The sequence below is a fragment of the Pomacea canaliculata genome, linkage group LG6, assembly GCF_003073045.1.
Source record: "Pomacea canaliculata isolate SZHN2017 linkage group LG6, ASM307304v1, whole genome shotgun sequence".
NCBI classification, from domain to species: Eukaryota; Metazoa; Mollusca; class Gastropoda; order Architaenioglossa; family Ampullariidae; genus Pomacea; species Pomacea canaliculata.
In genome coordinates this window covers 15,981,502-15,999,764 of record NC_037595.1, presented here as the reverse complement: position 1 = coordinate 15,999,764, position 18,263 = coordinate 15,981,502, and the positions used below count along the sequence as shown (strand labels likewise).

General features: G+C 44.3%; 3 protein-coding genes across 3 annotated transcripts; all 3 read left to right on the top strand.

The window, feature by feature from the left end:
* The first annotated feature begins 1,843 nt into the window (after positions 1-1,843).
* Positions 1,844-8,643, top strand: LOC112565878 (zinc metalloproteinase nas-33-like). Its single transcript, XM_025241735.1, is given in 11 exon segments — positions 1,844-3,013; positions 4,417-4,491; positions 4,903-5,070; positions 5,301-5,421; positions 5,603-5,723; positions 6,116-6,133; positions 6,135-6,299; positions 6,482-6,605; positions 7,405-7,639; positions 8,133-8,327; positions 8,507-8,643. Coding segments are annotated over 10 exon segments (1,311 nt in total). The 5' UTR covers positions 1,844-2,910; the 3' UTR covers positions 8,314-8,327; positions 8,507-8,643.
* Positions 8,644-10,205: 1,562 nt separating this feature from the next.
* On the top strand, positions 10,206-11,507 carry LOC112565880 (probable G-protein coupled receptor B0563.6). Its single transcript, XM_025241736.1, has one exon. It carries the CDS (start codon positions 10,225-10,227, stop codon positions 11,311-11,313), a length of 1,089 nt encoding a protein of 362 aa, XP_025097521.1. The 5' UTR covers positions 10,206-10,224; the 3' UTR covers positions 11,314-11,507.
* Positions 11,508-17,296: 5,789 nt separating this feature from the next.
* Positions 17,297-18,103, top strand: LOC112566161. Its single transcript, XM_025242154.1, has one exon. The coding sequence runs from the start codon at positions 17,297-17,299 to the stop codon at positions 18,101-18,103; it is 807 nt and encodes a 268-aa protein (XP_025097939.1).
* Positions 18,104-18,263: the final 160 nt, after the last annotated feature.

Genomic DNA, 18,263 nt, shown 5'->3' with positions numbered 1-18,263 from the left:
AAAAGTGAGTGAGGGTTTAGAGACCACTTTTCTGGGGACCAAATATTGACATAGCATAAATCCCTCTGAGGAAAAAAAAAGACACAAGGACTGGTTAATCTGATAACAAATTTTGGCACCTGAATTATGGTACTAGCTGTACACGGGGCAGTGTCACGCCCTGTCAGTAGTGGTGCGCGCCTTGACACTACCAGGAACTACACTGAGCGAAGGAGTGAATGTATGGATCACTTGAGATAGTGTTGCTGCACAAATTATACAGTGTGAATGCAAAAGTAAAATAAGGCAAATTACTTATCTTTAACCAGCAGACAATAATAAAAACGAAACAGGAACTGATGTGGAAGACGGTGACTGATATGACTAAGAATAAAACAGTGAGATGTGACTCATCATGGAGACAGTGATGGGGAACATAGTTAATTGGGACTTAGGGGAGACAGTGGCTAATGTGTATCCTGCCAATGAGTTAAAAACAGTCAGTGACTGATGAGTGAGACTGGATTGACTGTACACAAGAACACCCACACATGAGGAAGAAAGAGCTAACCACAAGCCTCCCGACCATTTAGCGAAAAATCGACACAGAATACCGAAGACCAGATGACAAACAAATCACAAAGAGGTAACTGTCAGGCCAGATTCCTGCTTGTTCATCAAACAGCATCCTAGTGCCACCTGGAGTCAGGGCCGCCGAGAGCCAGCCCGGGCCCCGGGACAGACCTCTCCGGGCCCCTTGTACTTGTAATCGTAAATTATTTTCCCAGTATATAATGTATGTTTACAATTCGAATTTCAATATCTACACTCAAACTCAACTTCTGCATGTGTAATGCTTGGGTGTTCTGTCCTTAGACCTTTCTTTAAAAGAAAAAGAAAAGGAGAAGAAGAAGAAAAAAATCCACTGACCAAGGCCGGGCCCCCTTGACAGCCGCGGGCCCGGGTACACCAGACCCCCCTGTCCCCCCCTCTCGTCAGGCCTGCCTGGAGTCACCAGTAATCACGAAACAGTCCGCCCGAAAGTTTTTTTAATTTTTTAAATTGTGTCAGGGCTGCTAAGAAGGGAGACAATCATACAGAACAAACTTTTTCATTGGTGGATTTTGTCCCTTGACTATAGAGCACGGCGGTGGAAGGAGCAAAATTGTCTGTGTGTATACGTGTGTTTATGTGTGTTCATGTGTCTGTGTGTGTGTGTGTGAGAAAGAGAACATGCACGCACACTAGGGCCCTAAGATAAGAGGTTCACGGGGTTCAAAATAATGGCGGAATAATACCCAGCTGTTTGAGTTTCGTGCCCAGACTGTCACTGACTCTCTCAAGGCGGTCTTTATATCCGACACTGATGACACCCCTTCCCCTTACCTTTATCCCACCTACCCAGTCTCGTGCCTCAGTTGCTCCCTGAGTCAATAAAACCTTTGTTGACTACCGTGTGCTGTTCAGTGGCCAATGGTGTACAGTGTACAGTGTACACTATCATCCAACATCTGAACACCAGAGCAGTTAGTGCATCGTACTGACCATTACTGCGTCATCAGGGACCAGTCTAATGTGAAGTTACCGGGACTAGTGCATCACAACATCTATTTTTAACTACATTTTTAGAATATATGGGATGGGTAGAATGGTAGGCGGCTAGTCATTTGTGAGAAGGGAGATAATAAGTTCTGTTCAAAATTACTTCCCTTTCATTTTGTGTTCTACCTTTTTATTGGCCTTGCCACCCATTTTTTTTTTTTCGAGTGACCTCTTTTGTGCGTTCGGTCGCCTGAACTCAAATTATCTTCGCTCTGCTGGAAAGTCATAACGTACCCGGCCTGCCTACCCGGGGTGTGCCACATACAACAGAGTGCTGGACAGATGATCCAGTAGCACTGATTGCGAAGACTGTTGACTGTCGTCTATCCACAACTGGGGCAGGTATTTCAGGGGTGCAGTCGTCTGCTGTCTTCGATTTACTGGTGCTGCACCTGTCAGTCAGTGTGCTGTGTGTTTGACCGCAGGCCTTTAAAAGCTTCAGAAGGCTTGCAGCGAGACGCAGCACTGTCAGTACGGCAGCGCCAAGCCGCAGCACTCGGCTGACTCACCCTGACTTTTTTCCCTCCGACCCCTCTCCCCAACTCTCTCCGACGAGGTAGTCACACACAGGTTTGTGAGAAGACTGCAAAGTGCGGACCTCCGGCTGGAAATCTGACCTCTGACACTAAAAAGTCAACGTACTTTCGGGGCGAGACAGACTCGGGCGTCATTGTTGTTCTGTCCGCGACGCCATCTGCACGTGATACCACTCCTTCCCTCTGGCTGGCTGACTGGCTGGCTGGGCTTCAGGTCTGTAGTAGTCTGTATGTCGATCTCACCCACCTCGGCTAACAATGACAACGGTGATTACCACGAAGCAGATGTCTGTTTCTGCTGGAGTTTGTAAAGCTTATAATTGTAGGACAACAGGCACTCGGATGTACGAGTGAGCGAAATTTGGTTTCCTTTTGAGGATAAAAAGTCAAAAATAAAAAGACAAATGATGCACAAGAGACTCATTGAATACTGACTTACGTGTTATTCAGTTTCCCTTCTGTGCCCCAAGGCTTGGCAGTTTTGCCACAGTGCAACCTAGCCAGGGTCACCACGTAGCCAGGGTCACCACGTAGCCAGGTCACAACTTTGAACAGACTGAAGTAAGCTGACAGTGAACATCCAGTCACCGCCTCCTGCTTCTGAACAGACTGCAGCAAGTGGACAGCCGACATTCAGTCAGCACTTCTTGAAACTGAACAGACCGCATCTAGTCGACAGTTGACTTTGGGAAGCTGGCAGTGTGAGACCCAGCATGGCGATGGTCCATAACCTTTGCCCTCTCTTTTCCTTAGTAATAGCCATGAGTCTGTCTCGTCTATCGACGACTGCCAAATGTGTATGGCCACACCAGTAGATGGCGCTCCCACAGCTGACATTATCACTCATGTTCACAAGACAACGTCGCACACCTGGGACGTTTGGAAAATAAATTTCAGTAAGTACGATATATTTCTGTTTACATTTCATTATTACAACCGCACTCGACAGTCATAGTGACATTCCATCAGCATTAACTCCCATGAATCATTTGGCACAATGACGTACCATTCGTACGTCACATGTACAAACCGTCAGACTGACGTTCCATACATGAGAGCACGTGACGTGCTGTTTAATTGCAATGTTATGAGACAGAAAGTGCAAGTGTCTTTCATTCTAACTTCCCTCTCTTTTTAACGATCCTTTCTCTCATACCTCCATCCTACTGCCTCCCCAAGCCTTTCAATTACAGTTTTCTCTTACTGTTATCACCCGCCTTTTTTATCTCCCCTTGTCGTCAGTAATGATGAAGGTGTTTTCTGCAGGGAGCAGAATCTAAAAAGCAGTTGTCATGTTTGTCCCTTACCTCCAGTGGAACACCTGTAGGGGACAATCATGATGTTTCCCCCAGTTGTGAACATGTTTGTTGTGTAATTTGTGTAAACTGTCACCTTTGTCTGTATCGGCGTTGCCCACTAGCGACATTGATTTCCTGCTCACCTCACCCGGGGTGCTAAGCGACAGCAGACTCCTGTTGTCGTCGTTGCTCGCAATTAGTAGTTTCACTGAGCGCTGCAGACCTCAACAGACAGGTAGGAGGGGGTGTCGCACGTGCTGATGGCGGTGGCTGAAGGATGTAGTCACTCCCTGTGACCGCTCCGACCTCACACTCCGAAAACAAGAAAGTTGGACCAGATGCCTAATTCACAGTTAGGTCACGTGACCACAGCAGCGAAGTGCATGTCTGGTCCCTTTGTCCACAGACTGTGTGATTTTAACATCACTTCCCCTGCAGCGGGTAGCTGGGTATCTGGGTATTCAGGTAGCTGGGTATCTGCCTGGAGACAAATGGCGGCGCTTGATATGAAATTCTGTCGGCTAGAAGTCAATGTGAGCTCGGGACCAGTGGACTGGCGGTGTACAGAACTCACCCTGGTAACACAGGGCGACCTGAGGAGACAGCCCGGACTGATAGCCTGTAGCCTTATCACCAAATCTGTCCTTCGACCAGAACTCAAAGGAATGTCAGGATTTGCCGCAGTCATGACCCAATGAAACAAGAGTACGAAAAACAAACTATTCCCTACCATTTGTCGCTCTGGTTAAAGATAATTCATCAATTTAGCTAAGAAATATAATTTCTCATTACTACTTACGGGGGAAGCTGGCAGTGCAGGACCGCAGCATGGGTGAGGCCCATAATCTTTGCCCTCTCTTGTCACTACAGTATGTGTATCTGTATCCTATCGTTGTACCCTAATGTTTCTTGCCAGACTTGTCTTTGTCATCACACATCACACTTATGACTTATTTAATCAAACTCGTGTCCTCCACTGCTGTCTCATCGTGTGTTGTCAGACCTGTGTCCGCCATCACTGTGCGGCTCGTCAGGAGAATCTAGTGAGGCACCGGCTCCTCGTCCAGAAGGAACAGGTGAGCAAAGACGTTAGAAATGTCATCAATAGACCTACAGGTGGCAGTAACAGTCCTGGAGCTGGTGATAAAGATAACCTGAAATAGAACAAGAACGACTATTGATTAAAATGCTATGACAGTAAAATTACAAATCATTTAAAAGTGGAAAGTCGTTATTATTTTCTATTCCTGAACGCTCTACATGAGTGGAAGATCAGGAGTGGTACAGCATCAGTAGACATCAAGAATATAGACAACGCATATAGAGAACGCAGTCTGTAGACTCTGTTGTTATTATGGACTCTGTGTAGACTGTAGATATAGACACTGCAGCACTGATATTCAAGAACTGCTCGCAGATGATGGCTTACTTAGCCACTCTGGTGACACACCACTCTCGCTTTGCTTTCTCGTCTTTCTTACAAGCAGGTGGTACGGTCTTCTACCAGGGAGACATCATCGTCGACAGCAACGTCGCCCGCTTCATCTATCCCAGTCTCTACAGCAAGAAGCGGCGACACAAGAGAGCAACAGTACGCATGCGCAAAAGACTCTGGAAAAACGGTGTCGTGCCTTACATCTTCACTGACACTTTGAGTGAGCCACATTGTCACTGACACTTTGAGTGAGCCTCATTGTCACTGACATTTTAAGGCAGCTATATTTTCTGGTTTCGTCTTAGTTAATTTGTCCTGGCATTAGTGGCCACATACACAGGGGTACCCACTCGCCCAAATATACCTATGCTTCTTTTGGCAACAAATTTTACTGTAGCCCTAGAAGCGATCCTTAGACTACTGACACCAGTCCCTCATGTTGTGTGGCAGCGCCCATGGCACGGAGTGCGGTGCTGCAGGCCTTCTCGCACATCCACAAAGTCACGTGCATTCGGTTCCGACAGAAGGAGCAACACGACGCAGACTTCATCAAGTTCATCAGTGACCCTGGGTGAGGCTTTTATCATCAAGCTTCTCAATCACCCTGCGTAAGACTGTCTTTATCACCATCCCTGCCATTATTTGTATTACGGAAGAAAACAGTGTTGATCCTAATGTAGATGTTGTTACTAACAAGAATGAGGGATCGTGGTCTCTGTTATGGCGGCTGTTCATGGTTCTGTGTGTCCTAGCTGCTGGTCAGGTATAGGGCGAGTTGGCGGAGGTCAGTTGCTGAGCTTGGGGACAGGCTGTGACAACGTGGGCACGGCGGTGCACGAGATAACACACAGTCTGGGAGTCTGGCACGAGCAGGTAGGCTCACTCCCCCCAGTCCACTTCCAGCGTGCTGCAACCTGAGTTCACACCAACAAAAAGTTGTCTCACTGACTCACTCACTCAGTGTGTCTATACAGTCACCAGTCCCCTTGACATTTCGGTCTTGTTTTTCAAGTGTACACATATTTATATTTATCTAGTTTCCCTTTTTTTTTACTCAATGCTTATTCTGTATGCACGTTCATCTATGTGTTCATCTATATGTTCATCTATGTGTTCATCTATGTGTTATCTAACCTAAACAAAACCTAAATGTTTTAATCAAATACGTTCGATTGGTGACACGGATATTACAATGTTTTATCCAAATATTCTAGATCTTTTGTACTGATGGCGCTGACTCAATGACCTTCTGACCTTTTTGACAGGCACGGAGTGACCGTGACGAAGTATGTGCGCGTGCTGGAGGAAAATGTCTCGGAGAAATTCCTGCCCGATTTCCAGAAAATTGGTCCAGCATTGGCCACGTCCCGTGGATATCCGTATGACTACAGATCAATCATGCACTACTCCACGCACGCCTTCACTCGCAACGGTCAACCCACTATAGAGGTGAGTTGTCATCATCATCATTGTCGTCGTCGTCATCATTCGTCGTCGTCGTCGTCTTTGTTGTCGTCGCGCAGTAGTCCCGACAGTGTGGTCAGGGTGTGTAAGTAAATTGATAAGATATTGTGTACACAGGTGTAATCACTTTGCAAAAAGCGACAGTGCAGTTTGTCTGCAATGTGCAGGTGACTGGGGTCGGTAAAAAGCTGGGGATAAGTCTCAAGTCTCGCAGCACACTCAGTAACATCGACGTGGCTCAGCTGCGCGACATGTACGACTGTAACTTGCAGATGGACACCAACAAGACAGGTAAGAGAAATGTTTGTGTTGACAGTCGCTCACCTCACACACAGTAGGTTACACAGTATATTTCCTAACAACAACGGTCTTCCACACGATGGAATAAGACCAATGCCAATAAAGCAAATGAAAAAGTAGTCACGTGACCTTCTGGTTGTCGCAGAGTGACGTAACAAACTGACATCTCCGGACCAGGTGGCGCTCTCTCTTCTCTCTTGCTAACTGTTGCTAACAAACCCTTTAGGAAGGAAGTGACCCACTTAGGAGCTGGGTTAGATTAACCCTAACTACTTAGGAGTCGGCTGCACTCGGAATGTGTGCTGTGCTGCATAGGTATCCATAACACAGGTATTCAGGTATCCAAGTACAAAGGATATAGGTATCCATTACACAGGTACAAAGGTATATAGGTATCTAGGTACACAGGTACACAGGCACCCAACAAGCCACTGTATACGCTAAGGCTTTTGAGACGCCAGCAGTCGTGGCAGCTTCCCTACATGCCAGTGGCTAGCACCAAAACCTCGACATTGTAAACTCTCTACTTTAGATACCCTTTGCAAGTAAGTTCTGATATAGGTGTCGCTAAACGTACCAACAATTCACAGGCTTTTTGTTCCACATTCTGTTGGTTGAAATGGGATCAGTAATCACTAGAAACAGCCCGCTTATTTTAGCAAAATAAGGTATCTGGTTTTTTTATGTCCTGTATCCTTTGTCCTTAATACAAGTTGTGCATTTTACTTCTCACCCATATTTGTATTGAAGTCTTGCTCGCTGCTGCTCGCGGCTGTTTGTCTGACTCCAGTGTGCCCCAAGTCCTGGGTGAAACACGATTCCAGTTGCTACAAGTTCATCCCTCAGCTCAAGAAGCAGTTTGCCGCAGCAGCCAAATACTGCGAGGACCTCAACTCTCATCTCGTGTTCATCGAGACCAAGCGAGAAGACGAGTTCTTGGCCAAACGCATTGGCGCTCGATTCCCTGCTGTCGCCACGTGGCGAACAGGCGGCAGGGTTGAGAACACCACCAACAGGATGGTGTGGTGAGAATCCCAGGAATATTGTTGAACCATGTTTATCTGCCATTACAGTATGACAGGAGTCGATGTATACAGTATTTAGTGGGGGTACTCCATATTGTATTTATACTCCACTGTATTTATTGGAGATACTCATACAGCTGAAGACTAAGGGTTAACGTGAACAGTGCAGGAAGAAGTCCATGGTTAGTACAGACATCCATGATCCTTGAAATACAAGGTAGCTGTTTCAGGTTGCAGTCGGGCCTGTGATTGAAATACTTGCTTTCCCCAAGCCTCCCAGCATACGAGTACCTCATTCACGAGTGATTACAGGTAGTAACAGGAGAGGGGCGTGTCTTGTACTTACAATCGACTTACTTGCTCGTTGCGTCTAGACTAATGACCTTTCCCAGTCAGAAGATAGTCAAAGGTTGGGCTTAGTGAGGACCTACTCAGACTTTTTTAGACTTTGTTCCCTCCGTAAAACGCCCTGATGATTATATGTGACCTACAGGTACCAGAAGGAGTCTGACGCCAGGCAGATGACCTACAGCAACTGGGCCAAAGGTCACCCGGACTCACATTACCTCAATGGTCATCCACTTCAACCGCACGACAAAGAGAACAGAGTGGAGAGGAGCTTGGGCAGGCTCCCAACATCAGCTACCCGAGTTCACCTACCCGTTTATATGTGAACGGCGAGCTAGACGTAAGTACGGCGATCATATAGTTGTAGCTATAGTGTTTTAAACTCTGTGTTTCAGTTTATGTCATGATGAAAACAAATGTATGGCTTTCTAGCCTTGTTTACATAACATTTAGCTCAGTCGCTTTGGTCTGCTTTGCACGTGCAAGTCAAACCTGATGTAAACGGTTTTCTTGACACAGGTCCGTGTCTCACCCTCGGCCACAGTGACGGTCGGGACTACAGGGGTGATCTGGACCACACGGTAGATGGCTACACGTGCCAGAAGTGGACTGAGCACTACCCACGTGCACACAACCTCACCAAAGCCTCCAGCGGTGAGGACGAGAGCGGCGCAGTCAAGGAAGATTCCGACGGACTGGGCAACCACAACTACTGCCGAAACCCCAGCAAGAACCGACGCAGCAGACCGTGGTGTTACACGACCAAGACAGAGCAGGAGTGGCAGGTGTGTGACGTGTCCGTCTGTTCTACAACAACCACTACACCACCAACATCAACAAAACGATCAGAGACTCGCAGAACACCATCTGTTCGCCGTCTGGCGCCGACCTCCTCAGGGACTCGAGGAAGGGAGGTAACTACCAGGAGTAATCCACGACATCGACATCAAGATCAAACATCGCGAAGAAAAAAAGTACAAAGCAAAACAAAAAAGGGAGAAATATGAATAAATTCTGATGCGAAAAAGACAGAGAGAAAAACGAAGATGGTGCATGTCTTTTCTTCTGGTTCTCACGAGAACAAAAGAGTGAAACGTTAGAGCATCAACAGTGAGAAGTATGGAGACAGTGTATTTATTCTGAACAGTCCTAGCCAGTGTCTTGAGAATATCACGACTCACACAGTTTCTTACCAACCTGCCGAGAACTCTGTTGTTAAGAGACTTACTCTCTTTGTAGGGCAGGTGAGGTGGGGAGGGTATAGGAGTGAGGTGTCAACTTATACTGACATGCACCCAGGAACATCACACTAATACTGACTCAGGCCACGCCAGGAAAATCTCTGTCTTCTGCAGGCGACTGATTACAAGACACGCACTCACATATTTACCCACCCACACGCACACTCTCACAAGCACGCACGCACGCACGCACGCAAGCACGCGCTACAGCCCCGCCCGTGTCTTGCTGTGTACTACCTGTCTTTTTACATCTCGTCACCAAACAGATTTGCTAACTTACCTACAGACATTTCAAAGGAGAATATAACTCGAAATTATTTACTATGTTTACCTTTATAAAACGAGGGGAAAGTAAACAAGGCTTTTTAAGATAAATGCTCTACTTGGAACTATTGAAAATAAAATTGTCTAAAATTAGCTGATAATTCCAGTCTTTTCAAGGCGATAACATTAAGGAAAATTTCGAATAGAAAAGACTCATCGCGTTTCTCTCCCTGTATTTGCATTCCCTCAATTATATCAAACCAAGAGTGGATGGTTCCTCACCATGGCTTGTTTAAATACCCACAAGTAAGCGGGTGCGTGCTTAAAGGACGTCCTTTGATTAATATCCGGAACTACTTATCTGCCCCAAGATCCACTCAGCCCAGGTGTCGTGTTTGAAGTAGTATTTAAGTACTGAACAGAGAGAGACTTTATAATGAGCATAGCTTTTCTAATTTCTGCATCATCGGGAATGCACAACAGAGGCTGTGGAACTTGTGGATGCGATGATGCGATCAAGAGTGTGTTTTCTGAGGCCTGAGGACTGAACACTCAAAGAAAAGCAAGACACACTCGCACAGTGCACACGTTCGGCAAACATGCGGCGGACATGAAGCCAGTATGGTTCTGTAAGTTGTCTTTTAGGATGAAGTTATCACAGAACTTACTACCTTATTTCATCCACATAAACACGTGATCAGAGCTCGTTGTCTGTAGTGTCCATTCTCAGAAATGACTGACACGATGAACGTCAGCGCAAAAGACATGATAACCGGCAGCACGCAACTTTTGACCTTTGACAACAGTCTCGGTGACATCCTCTCTCAGGACGTTTACCACTCGCTCAATGAAGCGTTCAGTGGGTACATCTCAACAATAATTTGCTCGGTGGGCATTCCCGCCAACCTGGTCACGTGCCTGGTGTTCTGGCGTCAGGGTCTGCGAGACCGCATGAACCTCTGTCTCTTCTGTCTGGCGGTCGTTGACCTCCTGTACCTGCTGGGCGTGCTTCCAGTCTTTTGTGTAGGGGCCTTGCTTCTAGCTGCTGACAGTCCCTATGCGGAAGAATATTTCTTAAAAACTCTTATCAGCGGCGCCGGCTTCATCTTTGGTATGCGTGCGACTTCCGGTTGTTATAATATGATCATCGCGGTAGAGAGGTGCGTGTGTGTGGTGTTTCCGCTCAAAGCCGCTTCGCTCTTACACACTCATACTATGGGCGTGTTGCTGGCTGTGTGCTTTATCTTGATACAGCTTGGCTACACTGTCATCCCCCTACAGTTACGTGCAGTTAGCGTTGACGTAGATGGAACAATACAATGGCGGTATGAACCCACACAGGTGTTTCTTGACAACAAAGAGCTGTTTCAAACAGTAGAGGTGACAGTTTTGACCGTGTCATTGCCAATTATCACGTTTCTTGTAGTGGTCATCACAGCTGTCATCACCGTCATCAAACTGACAGCAGCGCTGAAGTGGCGAGAGAAGACGAGTTCCACGTGCAAGGAGAAAGTAGGTCACCAGACGGCGCTGACCAAGATGCTTCTGGTCGTGTCCTTCATCTACATCTGCAGCATGGTTCCTAGCGTGTCACTCACCATCACCCGACTGGTTATAAAGGAGTTTTCCGCGTCTGGTCGTTATTATTACCTGTTCATGGGTTCGCACATTGTCGCCAACATCTTCCCCTTGACCCACAGCGCAGCAAACTTTTTTGTCTATTACAACCGGTCCTCGCGATTCAAGTCTGTTTTCTCTGATCTTCTCCGTCGAGGTTCTAGAAGAACAGTGTCGGCGGATAGAAGTACCAGTGTATTCTAACCTCGTCGTGTTCCACAGCTAGTGGATCTTTCGGGAAGTCAATTGATCCACGTTGTGGTCAACAGGTTCGAAACAAACGACAGCATCTTGCGTATTATTTTCACAAGTGGATTGTCGCAATTGTTCCCTCTCTGCCAATTGTACAACTTTGACCTCTCCTGCTTTAAAAAAAGTTGAAAAAGCATTAATGCTATTGACATCATTTCATAGTAACCAGAATGTGACTATATCTTTCTATAATAATGGCAAAAAAGATATCACAACAGCATCCTTTATTTTAGGGGGAGGGGGTCTTTACCGTCAGCTATTAATGAACGATTGCATTTAATATTCATCAAACGTTCCCTTCATAGACCTGTTCGTATACCTGTTCATTTTCCAGTTCAGTTTGGTCAGAAATGCTTTCCTATTTTATCACGATTTTTCTTAAGACTGGTGTTATCTTTTCCACGGATTTCTTCTCGCATTGTGTGGCAGGAGTTTTTAGTGGAAAGGAGAGATTGGTGAACCAGGAGTTAACAGTGGACAGGATTCATCAGTAGACAAGTGACAAATGTTTATTCACGAGGTTAACAGAATAAACAAAAGTTATGCTTTTTTACATCTAACCATCGGAAGAAGTAGCAGAAATACAATAAACTGAATTAATTCAAAACAAGGCAATAAAATAGGAGATGAAGTTAATTTTGGACAGGACTTGCCATTTATTCTTTAAGGCGTCTTTCCTACCCTGCTGATATAGTCATACACGAGCTACCCCATAACTATTGGTACCAAGTTACGAATGAATGAATAAACGAGATAAAGTTACTACTCTAGAAATTTGCACAAACAATATTAACAATGTTTCAGCTTTATTGTTTCTATTAGCCCCTTGAGTGAATGGCTTGAAAAATGATGTCAGTTATGTAGGTTCACATCTCTCTAACAAACAGCAGACCTACCCATTAAAGTCCGTGTCTGCACCCTCACAACAAAAACACATATTTCCTTAACCCAGACACTATGAAACTGATTAAGCCAAATCAAAGACAAATAACAACACCTGTCTACCGTATATAGCATATATGTATATAGATATACCGTATATAGATCTTTATTTTCTAATCACTCTTCAAGAAAAGCGATGATGTCAAGAGTATATTTGCTATTAATCATAATGATTAATTGTAGGGAAAAAGAGTATTACCATTAATTATAATGAAAATAGAATTTACTACCCCGCAATACCCGTCGTTTCTTTAAAGACGCACACACATTAGCGCTTGTTTGAATAAGTGGACAGGTACACCTGTGTGTTTTGTTTATAATATATTAACACTTTCTCTAAACTATATGATATTGTCTGAATGTTCTATGCATCCTTGAGAGCGGTCCGGTGGCGCAACGGTTAGCGCTGTTAGCGCCTGTCACCAATACAGTGAAGGTTGGCTGCCCTGATCTTTCTCTGCACGTGGCATCTGTTTACAGGGCTGGCTGCTTGCCGTGATATAGCCTTAGCTGCTGACACGGCGTAAAACACCAACTCCCCCCCCCCCACTCTATGCATCCTTACATCTGCAGTCATCATACCAATAATAAGTGGGAATTTATAAATAATATCTCAGCCAAAGACGGACTCATACACGTGACAAGATGCGGAAATATGAAGATGTCGGAGGAAGAACAACGCGAGGACTCGCTGCGTGCCGGAAGTAAATGGCGATGACTGTAGATGTAACGGTAACGACTCCAGAGAATAATGTTAGTGACATTAGGAGAATAGTAAGATGCTGAGTAATCTTGAGAATGTGAAGAATTGTTATCATATGAAACCGATAAAAGGTGATCATCAGTTTATTCACTACAGCTCACGGTCGCTGTCAAAGAGAGTGAAGGAGGCGGAGGGAAGTCCAGTCAATAGACCAAACGATTTGCACTTCAAGTAACATTATATACATTTTATACATTATATACAGGCCTATCGCACAGCAGAAGAGGAAGTAAACGCAGCAGAATACAACACAATCTCCCGACTGATGATGCGCGCTACGATGTCCGTCCATGCCCCCCATCTAATGCCCCCATGTGTTATCCTTGGTGTACACCCGTACCATTCCGTTATCGCTCTGTAATTCGAGCCTACCAAGCTTTACAAAAGTAAAGGGCTGCTATGATATATCGGCTTATTTGCTGCCACGGCGTAAAACATCAGGTCCTCCTCCACCCACATCCACCCAGCCACCCGTCGCCTTACAAGAAGGGGTTCATGTCACATATAAATCAATACATGTGTCACATATCAATATAACAGCATATCGAGGTACGAGTTTCCGCTGTCTTCTCAAGGAGGAGCCTTGCTTTTGTTTCGTACATAGATGTGAATAAACAATGTAAGCAAGTATTCATAGTCTTCTTCGTGTGCCTCCAAAACGGTTATTTTTCTGTCGTGGATTTTTAGAAGGTGATTTAAATATGCTTAATTAAATATGTTGCGAATGAATTATGATTGCGATTTCTGGTGTCACCCAAGGGAAGGAACTGCAGGCGATTGAAAGTTAGCATTTGAAAAATTGGGCTTGTCTCCCTTTGACCACTTCCCCGACTGGCTGATGGTGAGTTTCCTAAGAAGAAGCCTTTAAACATCTGACCTATTACAAAAAGTCTATGTTTTTTATAGATATTAAAAATTATCGTGAACAAAAAAATACTTTGAAGCTAAGAATAAAACATCGAAATTCTAGAAGATAGGAAGCGTAGCACGTGGACAAGCAAGGGATCAAGATGAAAGGCTAAAATTTTACCGATCGACACCCAGCTCTAATGGTCCAGGGGTGTATGAAAGATGTTGAACAGCACTTATGGAGGTGATACCTTTGGTGTACACCCGTATCATTCCGTTATCGCTTTGTAATTCCAGTCATTACAAAGCTTTACAAAAGTAAAGGGCTGATTTATCGCCTTATTTCCTGCCTCGGAGTAAAACACCAGGTCCTCCTCCACTCACATCCACCCTAACCTACCACCGCCTTACGAGAAGGTGTTCATGTCACATATAAATCAATACATGTGTCACATATCAATATAACAACATATCGAGGTACGAGTTTCCGCTGTCTTCTAACGGAGGAGCCGTGCTATTGTTTCGTACACAGATGTGAATAAACAATGTAAGCAAGTATTCATAGTCTTCTTCGTGTGCCTCCAAAACGGTTATTTTTCTGTCGTGGATTTTTAGAAGGTGATTTAAATATGCTTAATTAAATATGTTGTGAATGAATTATGATTGCGATTTCTGGTGTCACCCAAGGGAAGGAACTGCAGGCGATTGAAAGTTAGCATTTGAAAAAAATTGGATTTGTCTCCCTTTGACCACTTTCCCTACTGGCTGATGTTTCCTAAGAAGAAGCCTTTAAACATCTGACCTTTACAAAAAGTCTATGTTTTTTATAGATATTAAAAATTATAGTGAACCAAAAATACTTTGAAGCTAAGAATAAAACATCGAAATTGTAGAATCTAGGAAGCGGAGGACGTGGACAAGCAAGGGATCAAGAGGAAAGGCTAATAATTCAATGGCTCCAATACTACTATAAAATGAAGGTGTGGAAAACAAAGGACGGAAAAGCGCAGTGCATAATTACTGTTAGTGAGCAAAAGGAAAGAAAGAAAACCTTCAGTCGAGTTATTCAGACCATGGGGCTACAGAAGAATTATTAACAAACATCAGTAAGTCGTTGATTGGCCGACCGCAAACAGCGCTTACAAGTTTAATTTATATACAGAGACTCTTCCACGTACTCTGTGCTTGGTAATAAAAAGTCAGTTACGATAGTTACATCTGTTTTTCTTATCATCAATCGTCAATTATGGAGTTAAAATATGGTCGACTGACTCATTCCACTCATCAGTTATAAACTCCTCGTCTGACTCATTTCAATCAGCAATTATGATCTTAAAATACGGTCATGTTACTAATTGCAATAATAAATTCTGTAAGGAGTTAATGACTATCGCCCAATATTGGCGGGCCCTGTCAGCTGCCTCGTCCATCCATGTGCCCTCCTCCCCACCACCCAATACAGGTACCCGTCAAGGGACGAATGACTGAATCATTAATTATGACCTTACAATACAGTCGCACGACTCAATGCAATTTTCAATATAAAAAGTTCAGTTTCCACTCCCACCCTTCCCAACTGCTACCTGCATACGTGAGAGAGAATCAGTTGTTGTTTGTAAATGTTGTTTATAAAATAATGTCAACGATTGTTCTTCTAGGGAGATACTGGGTGGATGGAGTGGGTAGCTTTCAGCGTCTTCGTATAAATCGACTGTAGTGAAGTAGCTTGTCTTCCTTCTGTACATAAACTGTGCGAGATATAGACGAATCTTTATTTATTTAGTGTATAAAAATTATGTTAATGATATAACGCTTACGTGAGTCATACAATACCAATCACCATTACGCAAGGAAATAATTATAAAATCTTCATTGAAAATACTTCCTGTTATCATGTAAGTATTACCTCTAACAGCAACACGGGCGTTCAGTGGACCTTCACCAGGCAGCTTGAGGGAGGAACTCGACTTTGCGGATGATATCAGCCTGACACAAGCAACAACACGCATAGACAAAGCTCACTCGATGTCATTAGGTTGTCAATTATATTACATTGTTCTCAACTAACTCCTATGCCGAAGTTGAAAAATATTAATGAGTTGCAAATAATTTTTTTATTTTGACACTGATTTAACGAAACACTCTAATGACATACAATGCTGTAATATTTGACTGTGTGACTGTGTAACTAATTCAATGCATACCAAAAATCCTCCGCCACCAGCAACAGCCCAGCGATGTGTGAGTGTGTGAGAAGAAAGAAAGAGAATATTCTGCTATACAGATATAACATTTTAAAAAATCTCAATTGTTCTGGATGACTGTTATGAACGCCACGCCTATGTCTTGTATTTACAGAACAATTTACAAAATGAAAATAAAAATTCTGCCGATCGTACGTGTACCGACATAAACACACACACGCACACACACGCACGAACAAATAGCTCTAGTCTAATCAACGAAGTGTGCGTAATTTTGTGATAAATTCAATATTTTCACCTTTTTACAAAAATTACATTGCACTTTCTGCACTCTATTTGCACACGTGTTATAAAGAAATCAGGTAGACGGCGCTCAGTTAATTATCTTCTTTAACCATGGAATGTAGAAGCAGGAAAACATCATGAGCTCTCATCAATGCACTCAGTCCACAAGTGAAGGTGCCAAGTACTTATTTCCCCACAGGGCGATGTTTAAAAGATCAGTGCCTTTGGTATACAATCTTCAGCATCGAGGCTTCTTTCACCAGAAGTCTTTTTCCACAGAAAGAGAGGCAAGGAGACACAACTTTCAATGATCTAGTGATGAAGCAATTTTGAAAATTAAAACGGGTATACTTTCCGTTTCAAGAGATTTTCTTATGAAGAAACCAGACGCGGGATTTGAATAACAGGTGACAACATTTTATTCTGAGCAACAAGAAACCTGTGGTCAAGATAAATTCACAATGAGAAAAAGTACTTTACAGAATGTTTAATTACTGTTATTTTAAGCAAAGAAAGAATTTTAAAGCCTGATGTGAATGCAATTTGTAGACACAGAGTACAGTAGGGCTTAATGTGAATGTTAGGCAGCTTGGCAGTTGTAAGTCAATGCTTTAATTCCTGAAACTCAATAATTATAGTTATGGATGTTACATCCAAGATTATTTCTCAGGACGAGTCCACAGACTCCTTATCCTGGCAGAACTCCGGCGATATAATATCAGAAGACACGTATCACACCCTCAACGAGGTTTTCAGCGGGTACATTTCATTATTTATTTGCTCGGTGGGCATTCCCGCCAACTTGGTCACGTGCTTGGTGTTCTGGCGCCAGGGTCTGCGAGACCGCATGAACCTCTGTCTCTTCTGTCTGGCGGTCGTCGACTTTCTCTACATGACCGGAGTAGTTCCTGTAATTGCCGTCGGCGCCCTCCTTCAGGCTGCTCACAACAGCATCGCGGAGGAATATTTCTTAAAGATGCTCATCAATGGAATAGGTGTGGTGTATGGTTTCCGCCTGACCTCAGGTTGTTATAATATGATCATCGCGGTCGAGAGGTGCGCGTGTGTCGTATTTCCGCTCAAGGCAGCGTCGATGTTGCGCACTCGCACTATGGGCGTGTTGCTGGCTGTGTGCTTTTTCCTAATGCAGTTTGGCTACACTGTCATCCCTCTTCAGCTACGCGTGGTCAGTGCTAATGTAGGGGACACGGTACAGTGGCGGTACGTGCCCACACAGATGTTTCTCGACAACAAGGATCTGTTTCAAACAATAGAGATGTCAGTCCTGACAGTGTCACTGCCAATCACCACGTTCCTTGTGGTGTCTGTCACGGTTGTCATCACCGTCATTAAGCTGACAGCAGCAGTCAAGTGGCGAGAGAAGACGAGTTCGACAAGCGGCGAGAAAGCGGGTCACCAGACGGCGCTGACCAAGATGCTTCTGCTCGTGTCCTTCATCTACATCTGTACCATGATCCCTAGCGTGTCGCTGACCATTACTCGACTCGTTGTCCAGGACTTTTCGGCGTCTGGTCGTTATTATTACCTGTTCATGGGGTCCCACATCGTCGCCAACGTGTGTCCTCTGGTTCACAGCGCTTCCAACTTCTTCGTTTACTACAACAGGTCGTCTCGCTTCAGGTCCGTCATCCTCCACACCAGTTGCCTGCAATGTGCCATCAAAAAACAGAAAAACTAAGATAGCAGAGTCTCTTATTTGAATCAGTCTAAAGCATTTTTATGATGTAGAAATAAGTTTCCATAGCACACGTTTAAAAGAATTCTTACCTGTGTATAGGGAGAGGGATTTCTTTATGGACTAAAAGAAGTAATGTGTCAAATCAACCAACTAACGACAA

Bases quoted from the DNA above. Each gene is read 5' to 3' on its own strand.
- LOC112565880 (XM_025241736.1), top strand. From the start codon at position 10,225: ATGACTGACACGATGAACGTCAGCGCAAAAGACATGATAACCGGCAGC.
- LOC112566161 (XM_025242154.1), top strand. From the start codon at position 17,297: ATGACCGGAGTAGTTCCTGTAATTGCCGTCGGCGCCCTCCTTCAGGCT.